The 19613-nt window shown below is 45.6% G+C and overlaps 1 protein-coding gene across 1 annotated transcript in view; it reads left to right on the plus strand.

The window, feature by feature from the left end:
* The first annotated feature begins 1300 nt into the window (after window positions 1-1300).
* The window catches only part of PDGFRA (platelet derived growth factor receptor alpha), a 36167-nt gene continuing 17854 nt past the window's right edge, over window positions 1301-19613 (plus strand). Inside the window, exons 1-9 of the mRNA XM_061472621.1 lie at window positions 1301-1429; window positions 9762-9822; window positions 11215-11529; window positions 14520-14783; window positions 15494-15624; window positions 17048-17219; window positions 17322-17511; window positions 18014-18129; window positions 18599-18725. Coding sequence (XP_061328605.1) covers window positions 9774-9822; window positions 11215-11529; window positions 14520-14783; window positions 15494-15624; window positions 17048-17219; window positions 17322-17511; window positions 18014-18129; window positions 18599-18725 — 1364 coding nt within the window. The 5' untranslated portion in view covers window positions 1301-1429; window positions 9762-9773. The remainder of the gene's footprint in view (window positions 1430-9761; window positions 9823-11214; window positions 11530-14519; window positions 14784-15493; window positions 15625-17047; window positions 17220-17321; window positions 17512-18013; window positions 18130-18598; window positions 18726-19613) is intronic.

Here is a 19613-nt window from a genome sequence, read left to right on the forward strand (position 1 = left end):
TTCCTTCGGGGCATCTTTTCTTCAGAGATTTAATTCTCTTAGGAAAGAGAAAACCCATCAGATACTGCCGCTTGACTTCGAGAACAAACTTTTCTTTTGTTTAATACTAAAAATTAAAAAAGAGGTGCGGGGGGTGGGTGCCAGACTGGGGAGGGGAGGAAGTGGGAGCAGCCGGGGAGCAGCTCCCGGGCCGGTGCCCTCCCCAGGAGGCAGGCGAGCAGCGTATCCCTCCCTGCTCCTTTCCTGGGGCTGCACTGCCCCCTCTCCCGCGGCCGCCGCATAGCCCCGCCGGCCGCGCTCGCCCTTCCGCACCGAGCATGCAGCAGCAGGGCTGCCAGGGCAGCTGCTCCGGCCACCCCTTATCGCCAGCTGATAGCGAGGGCCAACAAAGCAGAGATACCCGGTGCTGGCTCCCCTGCGGGGATCAAAGCTCCGTCTGGAGCGCTTCAAATCGGAGGGACTCGGACGTGCGCTGCCCTCGCTTCCTCAGGCATCGCCGGCACTCGCCCTGTACTGGATGGGACATCCAAGGGGTTTCTTTGCTCTGGGCAAAGCAAAAGTAGAACGAAAAGAGAGAGCTTTCTCGATCCCGTCGGAGCAGCGGGGTTTGGGAGGGTTGGCTCCTGACGAAGGTTACCTTTCGTTGTATCTTTCATTCATAAGTGTTAGTGAATCGTCTCTCACCCTCTCCCTCAGTGCCTCCTGCTCCTGGCGGGCTCACGGCCGTCCATCCAGTTCTCTAGCCCAAGCCCAAGCTCAGTGTTGTACAAAGGACACGAGGAAGCCGCAAATTCGTTTCCAGATCAAACTCCCCATCCATAACCTCACACTGTGCCCGTGGACACCGAGCCCTGCGCCCCAGACCCCGTCCTGGAGGGTCTGAGGAGGGAAGGCTCATTCATGAAATTGGGAGCACTCGGAGTTTTCATGGAAGTTTTGGGGGTTGGTTCTATTTTTTATTATTATTTTGTATTTTCTCCCCTGCAGAGCAAGCCCCTCCGCTCCCCCCTGCCTCCCCCTCGCCCCTGCCATATGGCCAGCCTCCCCCTCCCCTGCGAGGCTGGTGAAATCTGGAGGCAGAGACTGCCCCCCCCTGCCTGCGTAAGAGCCTCCCGTCGGCGCGCCCGCCTCCGGCCGCCGGGCTGGGGGCGCCGGGAGAGCCAGGGCGGCTCTTATTCTGAAGGGGCAGGAGGGGGGCTTCATTTCCTGACAGCTATTTACTTAAAGCAAATGATTAGTTTTGGAAGGATGGACTATAACATTGAATCAATTACGGGACGCGGTTTGTGAGACCATTACAGTCGGATCGGGAGGGAGGGCGAGCGGGAGGGAAAGAGCGCGGCTGAGCGGGGAAAGTCACAAAAGACGTGGACATATTTTGGATATTTTACAATCTGCAGGATTGGGGTTGAGGATTATAAAGGAGAAGGTAAGAGGTGAGGGGCAGTTTCCCCACCTTTTCCTTTCTTTCTTTCACGTTTTCTCCCGCTTTTTTCCTCTCCTCATTTATTCCTTTCCCCTTTATTTACTTGTTGCTGTTTCTTTCGGTTTGTGCTTATTCTTTTTCTTTCATTTCCCCCCTTTTTCCCTGTGTTATGAGCCGGGCGGGGGGCTCCTTCCCGCGGGACGGAGGGGAGCTGGGAGCCGGGAGCGGGCGCTGCGCGGGCCGTCGGGGCGCGGCGGCGAGCAGCGCGGGCAGCACTAATGACAAACACATTGGAGCGGCGGGGCCACCGCGCCGCATTCCCGCCGCGGGGGCGGGAGCGACTCGCCGGGGCTCCGCGGGCAGCGGCAGTGCCTGCCCGAGGGGGATCCGGGGGGATGCGCACCGACAGAGTGAGTGGCTCCCCTTCTTCCCGCATCCCTCGCTTCCTTCACCCCGCTGTTTGCCCCCGTCCCTTCCCCCACCCTTTGTTTTTCACCACCTTGCCCTCCCCACTTCATTTCCCCTGACCCGGTGGGAGCTGAAAATGCCCCTATATCCCAGGTGGGGATATGCACTCAACCCCCCAAGGCAAGCCGATCTCTATCCCTGCGTGTCCCGTCTTTTTTACACGTCTCGGTGGAAGGGAAGATGCTGAATTTAGGCAGGACGGGTACCTGGAGCTTTTCCAGTTTACAGCCTCTTCTCGCCACCGGAACGGCAGCCCTGCCGCAGCCCCGCCGGACTGCCCGAGCCCACTGCCTCCTGTCCCAGGGAGGGCAAAAGCTTCGCTGCCGCCGTTTGGACTTTGTCAAGCGCGGCAAACTTGCCAGCCCCTGCCAGGCTGGAGTCCCCTGGAAAAGTCCTAGGAGCAAGTAGGAAATGGTTTTTTGGCTGTCCGCGGCATTGCTCAACATTTTTGGACGCGGATCCGCAGCCCAGGAGCCGTTCCAGAGAACAGGACTTGGACAGCTTTTTCTGGAGCCAGCAGCGACAAATCAAGCGAGGCAGCAGCAGCAGGAGCTCCGGGGTGCAGCCGCCGGAGACGTGGCTTGTCCACATCCCCGTGGGAGGCGGCTGCGGCGCAGCGGAGGGGCGATGCCCTGGTACCCCCCGCGCCAGGGGCACGTTTCCAACTCCCTTCGAGGGCATTTTCGGAGCGTATCTTGCAAATGTTCCAGCTCCCGGACACTCCTCCGGTGCCCAGGGCTGCACGCCCGGGGCGGACAGGGCATCGCCTCAGCTCGCATGGGGCCCGGCGGACCCGTCCTTAGCGCTTCGGGCACGTCGCTCTTCCTCGGTCCAAGCAGCTGCCAGCAGGGGCACACCGTTTGTTCGCTGCCGAGACTCCCGCCCCTCTCCGGACCCTGCGCCTTAGGGGTCCGTGCCTCACCTGACGGAAAAAGCTGCAGAAGGAGCACCGGGTGGCAGCTCCAGCAGAATTAGCCAGCCCCGGAGGGAAACACGGCTTCGCTCTGCATCTCCCCTACCCCGCTTTTCAGTTTTCTGGCTACTTCGCATTAAAACAAAAAAAAAAAGAAAAGAAAAGAAAAAAAAGAAAAAAAATATCGCTCCTTGGCAAGGGCTTTCCTATTGTTTCCCAGACAAGCAGCGAGGTGGCCAGGAGTTGCCATCTCTGCCAGGTTTGCTCGTTGTCCCGGGCAGCCTTTCGTTCTCAGCAGCTACAACCGCCGGGCTCTGCCTCGGGGACCTGGACCAAGGAGGAGCCTCTCCCCAGGGGGTTCCTTTCGGGCTCCCCGCAGACAGAACGGGTTTGGCAAGCGCCTGCAGCCTGATGAGGGCTAGAGAGTGTAAACGTAACCCCCCCAGCCCCATCCCACCCTGGTCCCGCTGGTTATAAGCTACCCGCTCTCTCCCCGACGGGGTGCACCGGGAAAGGGAGGTGGCTTGTTATGCTCTTGGCATCTCCCGGGGCTGATGCAGAGCCCAGTTGGGGTCCCGGCTCGGCTGCCTTAACTCTGTGTCTCTAGATGGGGCAAGAGAACGGATCAAAGCAAGGAGACAGGCATCAAAGGTTCTTCTGTCATCGGCTGATCAAAATCCGAACTGTGGCGGTCCGACTTTTAACTCTGGATCTGGAAACGCTAGGGAAAGATCTCCCAGCAAGGGACTTCGGGTTTAGCTTCTAGTTAACAAAGACCATTTTAGAAAGGCTCTCAGCTAAACAGCGGTTTAGCCAACCTCAAAGCTTGGGGGGGGGGGGGGGGGAAGTTTGGAGAAAAATGAGACTGCACAAAGCAGTGGGATTTGGGATTCCACAAGCAAACCAGCTCTCCCAGCCTGCAGGGGCTCTCATACTGTTTCAAAATGACACCCCTTGTTGTGGTACCCTTATCCAGGCACCAAGGGGCAGGAGGTGTGCCAGTCTGGCTGCCGCTGGGCACTGAGGCCATCCTCAGTGTTATTTGCTTGTTGATGTATGGGAAATCATGCGGCTGTGAGAGCAATATATAGGTATTAGGTTTCAAGAAAGCAGGAAGTAATAAATATTTTAATAAAATACCTCTCAGCAGTACTACAGTATCAAGCTAGTTTTCGAGGACAATGTACATAGGCAGAAAAAGCCTTGCACACTCCAGACTTTGCTGGTTACTTCCAGCAGTACCAGTTCATCTAAAAAAGGGTGAAAAATATAACCTTAGACAATCCTCTCCTCAATTGCATCCTTAGATTATTATGGCCATAATGGCACTATTTCTACATCTGAACTCTGAAAATTTTGATAAAAGATGTTTGTTTTGCTTATTTTAAAGACCAAGGAATGAATTCTGAGAGGCTGTTTCTTCTGGTGGAGAAACAATCCTTTCTCTCCTTTCTCTCCCTCTTGCCTTGCCCTCCTGCTTGACTCATCTCTCTCGAGCCAATAAAGCTTTGCAAAGGCACCCAAGGGAAAGGCTTGCAGCAGCTATGCTTCCTAACTCTTGCGATCAACAGAGGTAGATTGTTTTTTTCATGCAATGCTTCTGAGCATTGAGTTGACATCTGAAGTGCTCTTTGATTTGATCCTGAGAACCTAAGCGAGATGTATTCCTTACAAGTGCTAGTCTGTTTGTTTGCTTAGACAGCCTGGAAAATCCTTTTTGGACTAAGTGGGAAAATTTAGGCTTTGCAAATTTCCTCCCACATTAGCTCCTAGACTGGTGGAGTCTGTCCTTGACGGTTAGGCTGAAGAATGGGGCTGACTAGAAGGCTCATTGGGTATCAGCCATCAATGTGTGTCCTGCAGAGCATGAAGCACTATGCAAGACCCCAGCACAGGGCTAACCTTGGTCCTGGTGTGTAATTTTTCCTGCTTGTAGCCTGTGGTGGATGCAAATAATTGCAAAGTGATGTGGAACAAGCCCCGCTTTAGGAGGGTATTTAAGCCATGAAGACATTTTCTTTTGTTGTTTGAGCCCTTCTCCAGGAGGGAGAGGAAACCTTCGGACTGATCTGTTAGTGCTGCAGGGCAGCCCTGCTTTTGCAGAGAACTGAGTTTGCAGTTTTGGAACTGAGAACCAAGAAGTGTTCATGAGGTCCTGTCTGAACATTGACATTCAGCTGGTGACAACCACCACAAAGAGGGAATGTTCACCTCTTTTCTTGGGCTGGCCTTAGCTCTTCCTGGAAAAGATCAGTCTTCCCAGAAGGACAGGCTGCCACTCTGACAAAATCACCACTGAAATTATCCAGCCCTTTCATAACAAGGATAATCACATCATTACGTGCCAAGATTTGCAATCTAACCACAGTCCTATCACTTATGTAAATATAGAGTAATAGGGACCAGTTCGGTTTTATTATTATTTCTAAAATGGTGAACTGGCATGAAGTTAAAATATGAGAAATTCGAATTTTAAGTTGATCCAGGAGACCCAGTTTGGATTCCATCTGATACGTTGGAGAGTAGCGCTGCCTTCTGCTCAACGTTGGTTCATTGCTGTGGATCAACATTGCCATCCTGTGGCCAAGAGGGTGAACTGCTGGGTAGCTGGCCGGGAAACAGTCTGGTAGTCTCCATTCTGGTGGTAGGTGGGCTAGTTTTCCGTCTTGAAAGCGGTCTTTGATTGATTTACAGCAGTATGAAAAGAATATATGCAGTTTACTCTTCATGTTGCATCGCCGTGCTTTCTCTCTAGATCACGTAGAACAATCACCCAGGAATATCTAGTTTTTTGTTTCTAAACCTATATGTCCCTTGGTTTTCTGGATATTGATTTTGTATTCTGTGGTGTGGTCAATGGTAGGAGGCCAGCGCTTGGCAGTGAGTGCTTGAGATTGACTCCTTACTGATAACAGTTCTTCAGATGTTATTTGCCTGTTTTTTTTTATCACTTAACTGCCCAAGAAAGATACTAGGATTTCAGACAGATCCTTTCAAAACCCAGCAGTTAAAGTAGATGCAATGACTGTTTTACCCTGGACAATCAGCATTCCCTGTAGAGAGTTTGGCAAACCCCTCATAGCATCATCTAGCTTTCGCTATACAGGACTGTTTCTATTTAGCTAGCAATGTTTAAGGTATGCAAGGAATTCAGGTTGGCTCGATCTTACACTGTATATGTGCTGTTACTACTGTGCTTCAGCTTGCATAGATCTACTGGCTTCAGTGAGGCTACACCAATTTATGAGTTGATAGAGTGGTGTTAGGAACTGATCTTGATGTATTTATTCAGGGCTGAGATTTGTGTCCTGTAGAACAAAGAGGGCTGCTCTGCCATAATGAAGGTAAAGAAGACATGTAAGTACATACAAAAAATTAGATGATCATAAACAAATAAAGCCATGATAAGTGTGCCTGTTTGATGGTGTGGGAAAGAGTAAAGTCTCTTTTGCCCAGAAGTATGGACTTGTACGTGTGTTAAACCTTGATTCCAGCACTGGCATGTGAGGATATGCTGGTGATGGAACTCCAGCAAGTTTAACTCAGATGTAACTAAATCCATTTCAAATAGTTTTTTAATATGGATGATGGTGAATCCTTAGTACATTATTCTGTCTTTCACAGTGAGGAAGAGTTGCTCTGGGGCTTGATGAGATTAACAGGTCATTAAGGAAAGACCAAAGCTCAGGGTTGTGAAAGAACAGTGAAACCAGAACAAATAGCCAGATGGAAAAAGCAAATTTAGTTAAGTTCTTGTGTTTTGAAACTGCAAGTTTCAAATTGCCTGACCAGTTTGGTGGCCTTCTATAATGGGGCTACAGAACTGATGGATAGGGGCAAAAAAACCCCCTACCTGGACTAGTGCAAAGCATTTGAGACAGTCCGAATGACATCCTTGTCTCTAAACTGGAGAGACATCAATTTGATGGATGGACCACCTGGTGGATAAAGAGTTGGCTGGATGGCTGCATGCAGAGAGTTGTGGTCAATGGTTCAATGTCCAACAGGAGACCAGTAACAAGTGGTGTCCCTCAGGGATCGGTGTTGTTCAAGATCTTTGTCGGTGACATGGACAGTGGGATTGAGTGCGCCCTCAGCAAGTTTGCCGATGACACCAAGCTGTGTGGTTTGATTGGTACACTGGAGGGAAGGAATGCCATCCAGAGGGACCTCGACAGGCTTGTGAGGTGGGCTGATGCCAACCTCATGAAGTTTAACCATGCCAAGTGCAAGGTCCTACATCTGGGTTGGAGCAATCCCAGGCACAGCTACAGGTTGGGCAGAGAAGAGATTCAGAGCAGCCCTGTGGAGAAGGACTTGGGGGTGTTGGTCGATGAGAAAATGAACATGAGCCGGCAGTGTGTGCTCGCAGCCCAGAAAGCCAACGGTATGCTGGGCTGCATCAAAAGGAGCGTGACCAGCAGGTTGAAGGAGGTGATCCTGCCCCTCTACTCTGCTCTCGTGAGACCTCACTTGGAGTATTGTGTGCAGTTCTGGTGTCCTCAACATCAAAAGGACATGGAACAAGTCCAGAGAAGGGCCAGGAGGATGATCAGGGGACTGGAGCACCTCCCGTGTGAAGACAGGCTGAGGAAGTTGAGGCTGTTCAGCCTGGAGAAGAGAAGGCTGCGTGGAGACCTCATAGCAGCCTTCCAGTATCTGAAAGGGGCCTATAGGGATGCTGGGGAGGGACTCTTCATTAGGGACTGTAGTGACAGGACAAGGGGTAATGGGTTTAAACTTAAACAGGGGAAGTTTAGGTTAGACATAAGGAAGAAGTTCTTTACTGTGAGGATGGTGAGGCACTGGAACTGCTTGCCCAAAGACATGGTGAATGCTCCATCCCTGGCTGTGTTCAAGGACAGGTTGGACAGAGCCTTTGACAACATAGTCTAGGGTGAGGTGTCCCTGCCCATGGCAGGGGGTTTGGAACTGGAGGATCTTAGGGTCCTTTCCAACATAAACCATTCTACGACTGAGGCACCCAGCTCTTATTGATTTCTATGGCAGCCCACGCAAGACAGCAAATTCAAAGCAGCACTTTGGAAATGTCATCACCTATACTTACACCAGTATCAGACTGAAGCGAGCTTCAGTCCTCACTTACACAGAGCTCTGCAACAGTGCAGGTCCACTTCAGCAGAACTTCTGCAGACTGGTCTGCAAGATAGGAACTGGCTTTGTTTTTAGTCCGTCTGTGCTGCATCACTTGTTCTGAATAGTCTGGAAAAACAACACAAAAAAAGGGGGAGAGATCTGCCTTTCAGAGAGAAAGGGCAGAAGGAAACTTGGCAGACAGTGAGGTAGCATTGTCTTGCAGACCTTAGGAGTCTAGGAGTCAGATCAATAAAGCAAACCATAGTAAGTCGTTAAAGATGTACAGTGGGTTACTTTATCAGAAAGAAATGCAGGAAATAAATGTGATAAAAATGAGCAAGGAGGCTGAGGGACTGCTTTGATATTCGAGAGTCTGTTATCAATGAGAGACAGATACATAAAAACATGGTAATTATGGCAAATTGAAGAATCAGGCAAAATGCCTTGTCTCTGCTAGAATGCTGTCAGCTGAATTTCTGAAGTTGTTTGTACGTGTTTTTGAGGCTGGTAGTTTGTAAATCTTCTAATCCTGTTTCTGAGACCTTTATGTTTGATTTGAGTATCAAATACTTTTCACTTTGCAAAGGTCCACTGTCTGCTCCACATATTGTGGAAGGAAAGCAGGACTAGTTCAGAAACACTCCTTGGCATGTTGTAAGCATTTATTTCCCATATGTCACTGGCATAGTTGTAATATCTAGATGCACCTACGTGCTTTCCTATCTCAGCATCAGGAGCTGAACACCAGAGGGTGAATAGAAACCCTCCAGAACCTTTGAAAAGAGGTCCCTGTCTTGGCACATCATCCTTTATTTTACTCCTCAATCTGTGTTTCAGATTAGGGTCTCTTATGTGCAGTCTTTTTCCAATCTATATCGGCTTTGGGCCAGGCCCAGTTACTATTAAAGTCACCAACAAAACATCCATTGATTTCAGTGGGAGCAGCTGTTGCAGGAGCTTCTCCTTTGAAAATTATCTAGCAGGCTGCTCTAGGGTTTTCAGTAGAAATGCTGTTAGGTGGCACAAAAATTACATAGATGCTTATTGCAATTGTTGCCTCTTCAAGACTGATGATTTAGGATTATGTGTTTGAAAGCTGAAATTATCGAGTATGATCTATGAGTCTCAGCACTGTTAGGGAGAAGAGATGCTCTGTGACTGGCAGTGCTAGCCTATAGTCTGTCATGGATTTATTTCATTAGAAAAAATTGGCATATGTTTTAAATAGCATGCCTCTCAATCAAGTGAATTCTTGCTAAATAAGCAATAAACACTATTGTAGTGCATTGTGTTCAGTAAGCTATATATATACATATGTACAATGGCAAAACAAAAATATCACTCGGGATTGTACTATTTGTAATGAAAGCAGCTTTAAAATATGCTTTTTCTCCCATAAAAGCTGCTTGCAGCTAAAAGGTCAGAACCCACTGTATGTAAAGCCACTGCATCCTCACTGGTTCCTGTGAGGGTGCTGCCTTTGTGCAGGGGTCTTTCTGTGGGCTCAGTCCTGGACACTGGAGCAGACATCAGAGCTGCCTACAGGCTGTTTGGAAGAGGGGTGCACCAGGGCTTGGCTTCTGACACTGCCAGCAGACAGAAGGGGTTATGGTGCTTTAGGTGCATTCCTCATGCTGGTGATATGTCTGTGGCCACACATACCTCATGGGAGGTGGTGGCATGAGTCTCAACAGGCTGTGGGTGTGAGAAAGGGTCCTCAGGCTGTTTCTGTCTGCTGCACCATGCAGAATGACAGGAACCTGTGCTAAGGGCACTGTGGAAGAGGGGTCCTGCAAACTCTTGTACCATAATCAATTTGTTAACTGCCCCTCTCTTGCCTTCTCCTTTCTGTTTCAGTTGTTGGTAGCTATGGGTACTTACCCTCGGATGCTCCTGATCCTAGGATGTTTTCTCACAGGTAATGGTACTCAGTCCTCTAAGCTTCTTCACCCCTATTCCTTCATAAATTCAGATTTAAGCTTGCTTTCATTGTGTCCGCAATAACAAGTGCCAAATGGTGTCCAGCTGGCTACAGAGTCGATTTTTCTGCCTTCCCCTTCAGTAGGCTAAGACAAGACCTATCAAGAAAGCAGTACTTCTGCTAGCCCATGCCTGACACTGTGGCACCCTGACAGCTGCTCTAACCTCCCTCCTGTAAGGAAAGTGAGCCTGTCTTTCTCCAGCTGCACCAACCCTGCCCCACTGGGGTTTCTCCAGCATTGTGGTGCAGACAAGGCTGCCTGTGTGGGCTCTCCGCATCCTCCTACGCCACACCACCTAGCCACACTCACTGGGGCTGCCTGATGAGGCTCCCAACATCTGCCAAGTGAATGGTGCTGGGAGGGAAGTGCAGGGTTTGCCACAGGGAGCCAAATATAGAAAGGGCCTGGAGACTGAGATAACATGTGCAGGAGTAAGAAACTGGTTTCAAAGACAGTCTGGGTTCCTGCTGCTGGTTTATTGCACAGAGCCCACTTTCACACAGTGGGTCTAAGTGGCTGTTTATTGTGGACTACCCTATCTGTTTTGTTCAGGCCATTTGACAGACTGAAACAACAAATCTTGTTCTTGGGTGAACTCCCTATTTTTTTTAGGGTGTGGATTCTTTGATTTTCCTTCTGGGAGTTGGACCCACACCAGCCCACATACAAATTATGCAGGCTTGCAAATCTGAGCCTGTAACTGGAGATTGCCTCTGAAAACTAGTGCTGTCTACAACATCTAGTTCAGTGAATTACAGTTTTATTTGGCTATAAACCTGCACATTTTTGGCTAGAGGTAGACCTGATGGACAAATTTTCAGTGTAAGGCCCTGCTCTGGCCCTTTGCAGGAATAGAAGCCAGATGTAAAATGCTGGTGTTGGTCTAGGGAAGGGCTTTCTAACTTTCAGTTGTGAGCTTACTCTAATGCTGACAGAACTGCTGTTTTCCTGACCACTGCTGTAAGGAGTTGTAAGACGCTGGTGGCCCAGCAGCCAGGGTGTGGGATCACTGGTCTGCAGCAGATCCCTGCTCACATCTGGGGCTGGGAAGATGAGGTGTGGATTTTGAGCCATCTCTAACTTTACCTCTGTCTTACACCTCCTGATTTGACAAACAGAAGTCAGCAAGCAAACACTTAGCATTTCAAAAGGGAAGCCTTTTGCCATCCATTGAGCAAAGCTCAGGCTTTTAACAAGGGTAAATTTCCTTCGGCATGTCTGAAACGGTCAGAAAAACAGCTGTCCTGGATCTGCTCTGCTTTACTTCACATCCCTGTGCTGGGACTATTCTGTGTGTTCATATGTTATTTATTCGTGTCTTTTTGCAGGACCATCCCTAACATTTTGCCAGCTTCCTCTGCCGACTATTGTTCCCAATTGGAATGAAATGGTTGTACAATTGAATTCCAATTTCACACTCAAATGCTCTGGAGACAGTGAAGTGAGCTGGCAGTACCCAGTGACTGAGGGAAGCCACAAGATAGACATTAGACATGAAGAAAACAACAGTGGCCTCTTTGTGACGGTGCTTGAAGTAGGAAATGCCTCGGCTGCTCATACGGGCTTGTATGTTTGCTATTATAACCACACTCAAGTGGAGGATGGGGAAGTGGAAGGGAAGGACATCTACATCTATGTGCCTGGTAAGTGGAGTATGTCACAGCTGTACCCCAAGGTTTGGATGGGAGAACTGAACATGGATGCCTAAAAGAGACCTATTGCTGATGGCAATTAGCTGTCAGAGGAAATAAATGACCCCAGGGCCATTTCCTAACGTGTAAATCAAAACCAGTCTCCGTGAATCTATGGACCTGTTCCTTTTTCTGTTGGTTTTCACTTGTTTGGTAACAGTTTTAGTTCTGAAGAAGAGGGGTGAATTCACACTTAACAGCTGAGGTCTTTTGCCAACCAGGGGCTGGGTAGTAGACACTGGTGTCCAGGTCAGCTCAGCTGTGAGAGCATGTCCAGCCTTCAGGTTTGTCTGGCCTCTACGTGGAGATTAATGTCAATGCCAGTCCTTTCAGAGGTGACTTGGGTGGATGTTTTGAGACTGTACTGACCGAACCAGTGCCATGTCTGACACTGAAGCAGTTGTGTGAACTGAGACTGGAAAAGCTCATGTGTGCACAGGGCCTGGGAAGTGTAAAGCAAACGAGATGTCTTGGGGGTGGCTGTCACAAGAGAGGGAGAAACACAAAGGAGGGAGAAACAAGAAGTGTTGTTATTGCTGGTCAGTCTGATGCAACATTAAAAACATGGTGCTACCATGCAGTGCCCTGTAATTTTCAAAGCGAACATTGCCTTCCCAGGCCCTGTGCTGCCTTTCTCTTTAGTGGTGGAAAACCTTTTGGACCTGAAAGAAATGCCATCCCTTCTTTTTGGAAGTGCTTATCCCAAGCTGTGCTTTCCAACCCCCTTGTTCTGACTGGAAATCTGTTTAAAGGCATTCCATGCTATCCGTGGAATGAATTGTCATAGCTGAGATGAGCACCATAGGCTGAGCCACAAACAACTGCCTTTGTAAAGCCCTTTCTCAGCATTGGCTGGGGTTCAGGGGATGAGTGGCACAACTGCAAGGCCATGAAGATCGAGCCAGTAGATTTGCAGTAAATATTTTGAACAGGAATAAAAGAGAGATGAAGACATTCAAATTCATCCTGCAAAATAGCTGTATGTTGTGAAGGAGATAATGTCTGCAACTACAAGGAAAACTGTGGGAGAGGAAAAAGTCAGGAAGCAATAACAGAACTTGTTTTAAAGGCTATTTTGCAGTGGCATGAAGTTTTTGCAGTTTACAGTATGTGATTCAAGGACAGTGATTCTTCCAAGACTACTTCTCCATTTCCCACAAGAAATGTAAAAGCATTTGAATTCATTCTTGAAGCAAAAAGTTTCAGTAGAGGCTGCAGGCCTTGGCACATGTATCTGAATTTCCAAACAGCGCTAAGCAAATCACCAGAAGATGTTATTGGTGTTACTCAGTCTTGTAATTCTCTCAGTGAAGGAATATAAAGGCAAGAGATGGAAGATTTATTCTAGAGGGCATTTTGGTTTGGTTTTCAAAAGCCTCTAGACATCAGGCTACCAGATTTGCAGGGCAGAGACACCCTGTAATTTTTTCCACTCGCTAACTATCAAGCTGTCATAAATGCAGAAACATATCCTTTTCTTCAAATTATAGAGAATGTTTCTGTTTCCACTATAAACTTCGTCTCTGCAATTGTTTTTCCTGCAATGAATTAGGAGGGCAATGGGTGGCAGCAACCCACTTTATCCAAGGAGGATTACATTGAGACTTCATACAATATCCTATTTTCACTAACAGCACACAGAAGACCAAACTAGGTGAATCCTGTTTCTGTTTTAAATTACAGTGGGAAAACGAATACATGGAGTTGGCAGCATCTTTGGGACAGAACACTGTGTTTGGAATATTGCTACAAAGAGCCTGCCAGTGCAGCAGAAAGACTATTGTTGGAGGGATTTGAATTGCTATTTATTAATTTTTATTATAAAGCTTTGCACAGAAGCTCCAGGCTAGCAGGGATTATTTGTTTATTCTGAATGGCCAAATGGAGACAATTTGAGGGCTATGCTTTCTAAGTTGGCTATGTTATCCAATTATGTTTCTAACTCAGACTTTAGATTGGCTGGGTAGGAAAGTTGGCATGTATTTTTGTTGACTTTAAAAGAAGTAAAACTACCAGGTGTTTGTTTGCTTTTTTTCTGGTTGAATACCATGTTTTGAAAACCACATGCTGTGACCATAATTAACTATGTTTCATAACTGTGGTGCTGGACATGTTAGAAATGAGTGAAGATAAGTACCTTAAACTATCTAATTGAGATGTGGTTTTAATGGTGTTCAGCATAAACATGAAGTTGATTTCTACTTTTTGACGTGAAAGTGTTTGGATTTTTTCCTTAATTTTATTTTTTCCCCCAATTACGTATTGGTCAGGAGACACCTACTATTACTAAAGGGAAAAAAAACCCAAACCCTTAACTGAAGAAGATGAGTGATTTGTGCCAATAATTGGCAGGATCTGTAATGATTTTTTTTTGCGTGTGCAGTGAATGTTGCGCCTAAGTGCAAAATAATGTGTTGTAAAAATAACATGTTTAAATCTGAATTTTTCCCTGAAATCTTTGCTGTACATATATCTTGATAGAGTTATCTATGATAAAGTGAATTCATTTTTACATTAGTCCCCAGAAATTGCATGGAAGTTTTCATACTTAGAAGTGATTTTCTTGCTTTGTTTGTCACTTGAAATCCTTTTGCCTTTATTGTCAGAATACGTCAGAAGCAGGTCTGAGGGGATTAATAATATTTAGCACTTTGGGGGGGAGGGATCTTTTCTGTTTTTCATTCTGCATCCTGAATTGTCACAACAGAGCCCAATCCCTTTCCTGCTTTGTGCTTAGGTCAAATGTCTCTCTGCATGTCATATCAAAGAGCAAAAATGAGATACTGCATGGAATCACCATGCCCTACACTTAATCTCTGAAAAAGTGGGCTAATGAACTATTATTTTCAATTCTGATCTGTAAGTGGTCATTGATACTCAATTCTTGCACATGGACTTACTACAAACAAGACAGTGTAAAATTTCCTCTTGTTTTTTTACAGACCCAGACATGCCTTTTGTCCCTTCTATACCAGAAGACCAGTTCATCTTAGTAGAAGAAGGTGATCCCACCGTTATCCCCTGTCGGACAAGTGCCCCAAATGCTGAAGTGACTTTAATTAACAGTTTAGACAAGGCTGTCTATGCTTTCTATGACAGCAAACAAGGCTTCATAGGGAATTTCCCTGCAGGCTCATATACATGCAAAACAACAGTTAAAGGTGTGGAGTTCAAGTCCGATGAGTTCCTCATCTATATTTTAAGAGGTATTTATTTTTGTTCTTTTTTTAAAAAAAAGAAGTAATGTGTTCAGCCCACTTCTTTCCTCACACTGTAAGAGCCATATTAACATAAGCATCACAGGGTTATATTGAACATTTCCCCAGTGATGAGCTCCTTGCTCCTCCAGCAGCATTCCCAGTTACTTGGCTGCTAATTTGCTTAGAGGTTACACAATGTTGATGAGAATAAACTGTCCTTAGCTTTATCTCCTCTCCTAAATGGTTATAAGAAAAGTCTTCTGTAATGCATGTATTTTCATCTTGTTTGCTGAAATGTAATTTAAAAGACTGGTGTTTCCCAGGGGCTTCAAATCATAGGACTTTGGGTAGTCTGAAAACCAGTGTGATTCAAGTATTTTGAAAACAAGGTTTTTATTGGCCAGCAAGGCAGTCACTGATTTGCAAAATGGGAAATTGTTTTTATACTGAATGACTTTTCACAGGGGAATTTGAGTTAGGAACTTCTAATTGAAATTTTATGCATGGATCCTTTCTTTGTGAGATTGAACTCAATGCCCGTACATTTCATGCTTTAAGCACAAATTGTTTAAATGAGTATAAATAAGCAGAACTTTCACTGAGTTTTCCAGGTAATTCCTCAGTAGGGGAAGTGAAATGGAGCTCTCACCCTTGAAATTGCACCATGTGAAAACTGCATAATTTATAAAACCAAATCTGCTCTCCTCTTCTTCTAGCTACTTCACAGTTGCCGGTTGAAATTGAAGCGCTTAAAACTGTCTACAAAACAGGCGAGACCATTGTGGTAACTTGTGTGGTCTTTGACAATGAGGTGGTTAATTTGCAGTGGAATTATCCTGGGAAAGTGGTAAATATCTCTTTTTATCTATCTATCTATCTATCTATCTATCTATCTATCTATCTATCTATCTATCTATCTATGTACCTAATCTACTTCTTTTTCTTTGAATGTTTGTAGCTACTTATTGGGAAAGAAGGTGGTGGTGTAAAATATTCTTATTTTCTCTGAATGAGAACAGCTGAGGAGAGAAAACAAAACAATTTACTCTACTTTTAGGTTGCCACAAAAGAAATACAGTCCCAAAAGTTAGTTTTTGTTGTTGGCAAGTATGCAAACCATGAGAGGATGGTGAGGTATCACCAGGAGTCCATCCTCTGAGGGAAGAATGCTGTCTCTCACGTCTTGTGCTCTTTCAAAAAAAAAAGAAATGTGGAAATAGAAAGGCCTAGGAATGTGGGACATCTGCATACAGCTCTGCTGCTGAAGGTCTGAACCTCTAAAACAGCTCTCTTAAAACCTGGTTCTTGGGCTTAAAAAGGAACGAAGATGAATCAAGTCCATAGTCTTAATTGTTCCTCATTATGCAGGTGTAAATTAAAATTACTCTTACAGTCAGTGTAGTTACTCACTAATGAGAACTGTCTAGCAAGAAAACCTTAAAACTTTTGGAAATTTTCAAACTGGTTTAATGTGCTTCTGCACTGAGAATTTTTATTCAGTGAAACTTGGTTAGTTCTGGTCAATGGAGAATTTCAGAGTATCCATGTAAAAAGTCTTGTCGTTACTGAAGGAATACGATAGTTGAAGTGTACCTACTTGTGAACCCAAACCCCAGCTGTTATTTAAGTAGGTTAAGAGACAAAGACGAAAAATTATATGAGAAGGTTTATTTTTCTATTTTTCATGTTACACATCATAATCTCTGCTATGCGCCACCTTTCAAAACTAGCCCTGGTGTATTTTTTGTTCCAACCTCTCATGATAACATGGTCAACAATTCTCACCATCCTTTTACTTGCAGAAGTCTTCTCCTTGCCAGTAAATTACTCTTGTTTTCAGAGCAGGCAGAACATAGAATCAAGCATTGATAATTTTTTTTTGGGGGGGGGGGGGATAAAAATTCACCTGACTTCATGGGAACTGACTGATGAAAAGCCAAGTGGATTTTGTGTTTGAGGAGAAGGTAGCGCATAAACAGTAAAATGCTCTTTCAAGCTGCTCATGCACATTCAAAAATAATTAGTTTTGAGTGCGCAAAATACGAGATCTCAGCCTCCTCACCCTTCTGTGCCTGCTCACGAAAGGATGTATTTTTATAGTGCACTTTTTGTGCCTGTGGCTCAAAAATTCATCTCTGACAGAGTAAACAAGCTTCTGCCATACAGAGTGTATGTAGATCGTTACTTTCACTCATATCATCATAGATCCTCAATGGTGTCCTTTCAGCTCATTTATTTAGGTAATTTTTTTTCCCTTCTCCGAACTACAGAAAGAAAAAGGTCTGATAAAACTTGACGATATCAAAGTCCCATCGCAGAAACTGGTTTACACCTTGACCATTCCTGAGGCATCAGTGAAAGACACAGGGGATTATGAATGCACTGCTCGGCATGCAACCAAGGAGGTTAAGGAAAATAAGAAAGTAGTCATTACAGTTCATGGTACAGTCTGAATTTAATGTCCAAAAATTATTAACACATCGGAAAACACTGTTTTTGATAAATGCTGCAGTGTTGCTTTACACAAGGCTTTTTCATTTGCAGACAAAGGCTTTGTTCATCTGGACCCTCAGTTTAGCCCTCTGGAAGCTGTCAATCTACATGAAGTCAAAAACTTTGTTGTTGATGTGCAGGCATACCCAGCACCAAAAATGTACTGGTTGAAGGATAACGTGACTCTGATTGAAAATCTCACTGAGATTGTTACTAGTTCCAACAGAGTCCAGGAAACAAGGTAAAAATAATCTTCTGACTCTTACTTTTCTATGTTGACTTGAGTTTCTTCCCCAGAAACCTGGGCACTGCTCCTTCTCTCTTCTTTCCATCTGTCTGTCTCTTCTTCCTCGGGTAATGTCTTTGTTTTCTTCTCAAACAGGTGATGCCTAATCTGCCTCTGCCTTCATAACATCAACCTCTCCAAACCATAGATATCTTCATTTTTGAGTACTAAGCCTTTTCAGTTCCTCCAACATGTCTCCACATCAACAATTTGTAGCTGTTTCCAGTAATATCAGAGGCTTTGTCAGATCCCTGCATAAATAACTGTGCCCACTTGTTTCTCAGTTGTATGTTAGTAGTTATTTACTGCTTGAGTAGTGACTTCAGTTAAAGGCGTGCTGGAAATGCTGAATGTCACTACATTATAGTCTTTACATACCCAGATTACATATTGCACTAAAGTGATTTTTTTCTTGTGCCTGCTTTAAAAATACAAACAAAAACTTTTGTTTCTGCAGATTTCAGAGTATATTAAAATTGATCCGGGCCAAGGAAGAAGACAGTGGATACTATACTTTGGTTGCCGAAAATGAAGATGAGATTAAAAGATATACCTTCTCCTTGCTGATACAAGGTAAGGACCCCCAGACCCTTGCCCATCAGAATTTATGGCACAGAGCAAAGACTTGATCTACTTACACAGTGGATTGCCTAGAGCATGGAGATAAGAAGGTGTGAAATAAGAAGGGGTGTCTGGAGGAGTGCATGTGGTGCTGAGGCACTGGAGCTCTCCTACCCCCATCCTGGCTTTCACTTCTGCACTGGCCTTGAGCCAAAAAGAAACTTTATCCTCCCGCCTAAGTTATTCCAGCTGACAGTGGGGATGATAGCTCATTTAGTATGACATGAAGACGTGGCATAACCGCAGCACTTCCTTTCCATGGCTCTAGGCTAGGATGCACTCTGTCCTACAGGAGATATGGACCTCCTGGACGAGTCTGGGACTCTAGCTGCTCCTAAGCTGTTCTGCTTTATTTGAAATTTCAGGCTGGTTTTTTTTAGACCCTGACAAATATTCTAACAAATTCCTGACTCCTTCCCAGTTCCAGCCCTGATCTTAGACCTCGTGGATGATCACCATGGCTCTGCGGGTGGGCAGACGGTGAGGTGCTTGGCAGAGGGGACCCCGCTTCCTGATGTGGAATGGCTGGTTTGCAAGGACATTAAAAAGTAAGAGGAGCAGGTGCTTTCTTATCTAAAATATGACTTGTGGTGTCCTCAATTAGTGTAATGTTACAGTTACAGTACCGTGCCTTCCTCATCAAGCACCAGTAAGCTCTAAATATTTTTTTCTCTTTAGACATATGCTGTTCACATTTCAAGAGAAGCTGTCAGTGCCCTTCTATTGCTTCCTGTAGGAAAAGACATAATGCATTAATTCAGGAGGTTTCTCTCATATAAGCTTTGTATTCAATAAGGGAACTCAGCAGATTTCACAGTCCCAGTCTGAGTAAGGATCCTGAGATGTAGCTATCCCTCCCTTCAGGGAGTTCTTATCATTTCACAGATAGCTCAGTCTGCCTCATTAACACTCTTGCATGCTTCTATTTTTTTTTTTTTCCACTTGTAATTATCTCTTTATTAATTATAATCTTCACCTTCAAAGTATTTTAAACGTGGAGTAATTGCTCCAATTCTTGCTAGTTCTAGGCTGTCTCTTTCAGCTGCTACTGGGAGGCTGCTTTTTACCTGGGAGGTTATCCACCAGGGAGAGGGAGACCATGCACGGAAAAAGGCTAGGAACCACGGACACCTTCCAGCTATGTTCTGCTCTCATTGTGATAAAATCTCTTATTGCCTGGTGGGACGGTTGTACTCCTAGCCCTGCCTCAGGGAGTCTTGTACAGCATTAAGGATCCAGTACTATAACTCTATGGGATACATAAAGGCATCAATATCTGCCTAAACCAGGTCTTCTGGTCTGCAGTCAAGCCCTCAAAGTGGCAGCAGTAATGAGGATCAGAAGGCAAATTATTCTGAGGGAAGAAAGGTGCAGGCTTTACACAAAAGTTGTCTTAAGCATTTCTGGTCTTTAAAAAGATTGCTGTCAGAAGGTAG

The sequence above is a fragment of the Pezoporus flaviventris genome, unplaced genomic scaffold (assembly GCF_033815535.1).
Source record: "Pezoporus flaviventris isolate CSIRO_AGI_PZ_B2104156 unplaced genomic scaffold, CSIRO_AGI_Pfla_v1 ptg000002l, whole genome shotgun sequence".
NCBI classification, from domain to species: Eukaryota; Metazoa; Chordata; class Aves; order Psittaciformes; family Psittacidae; genus Pezoporus; species Pezoporus flaviventris.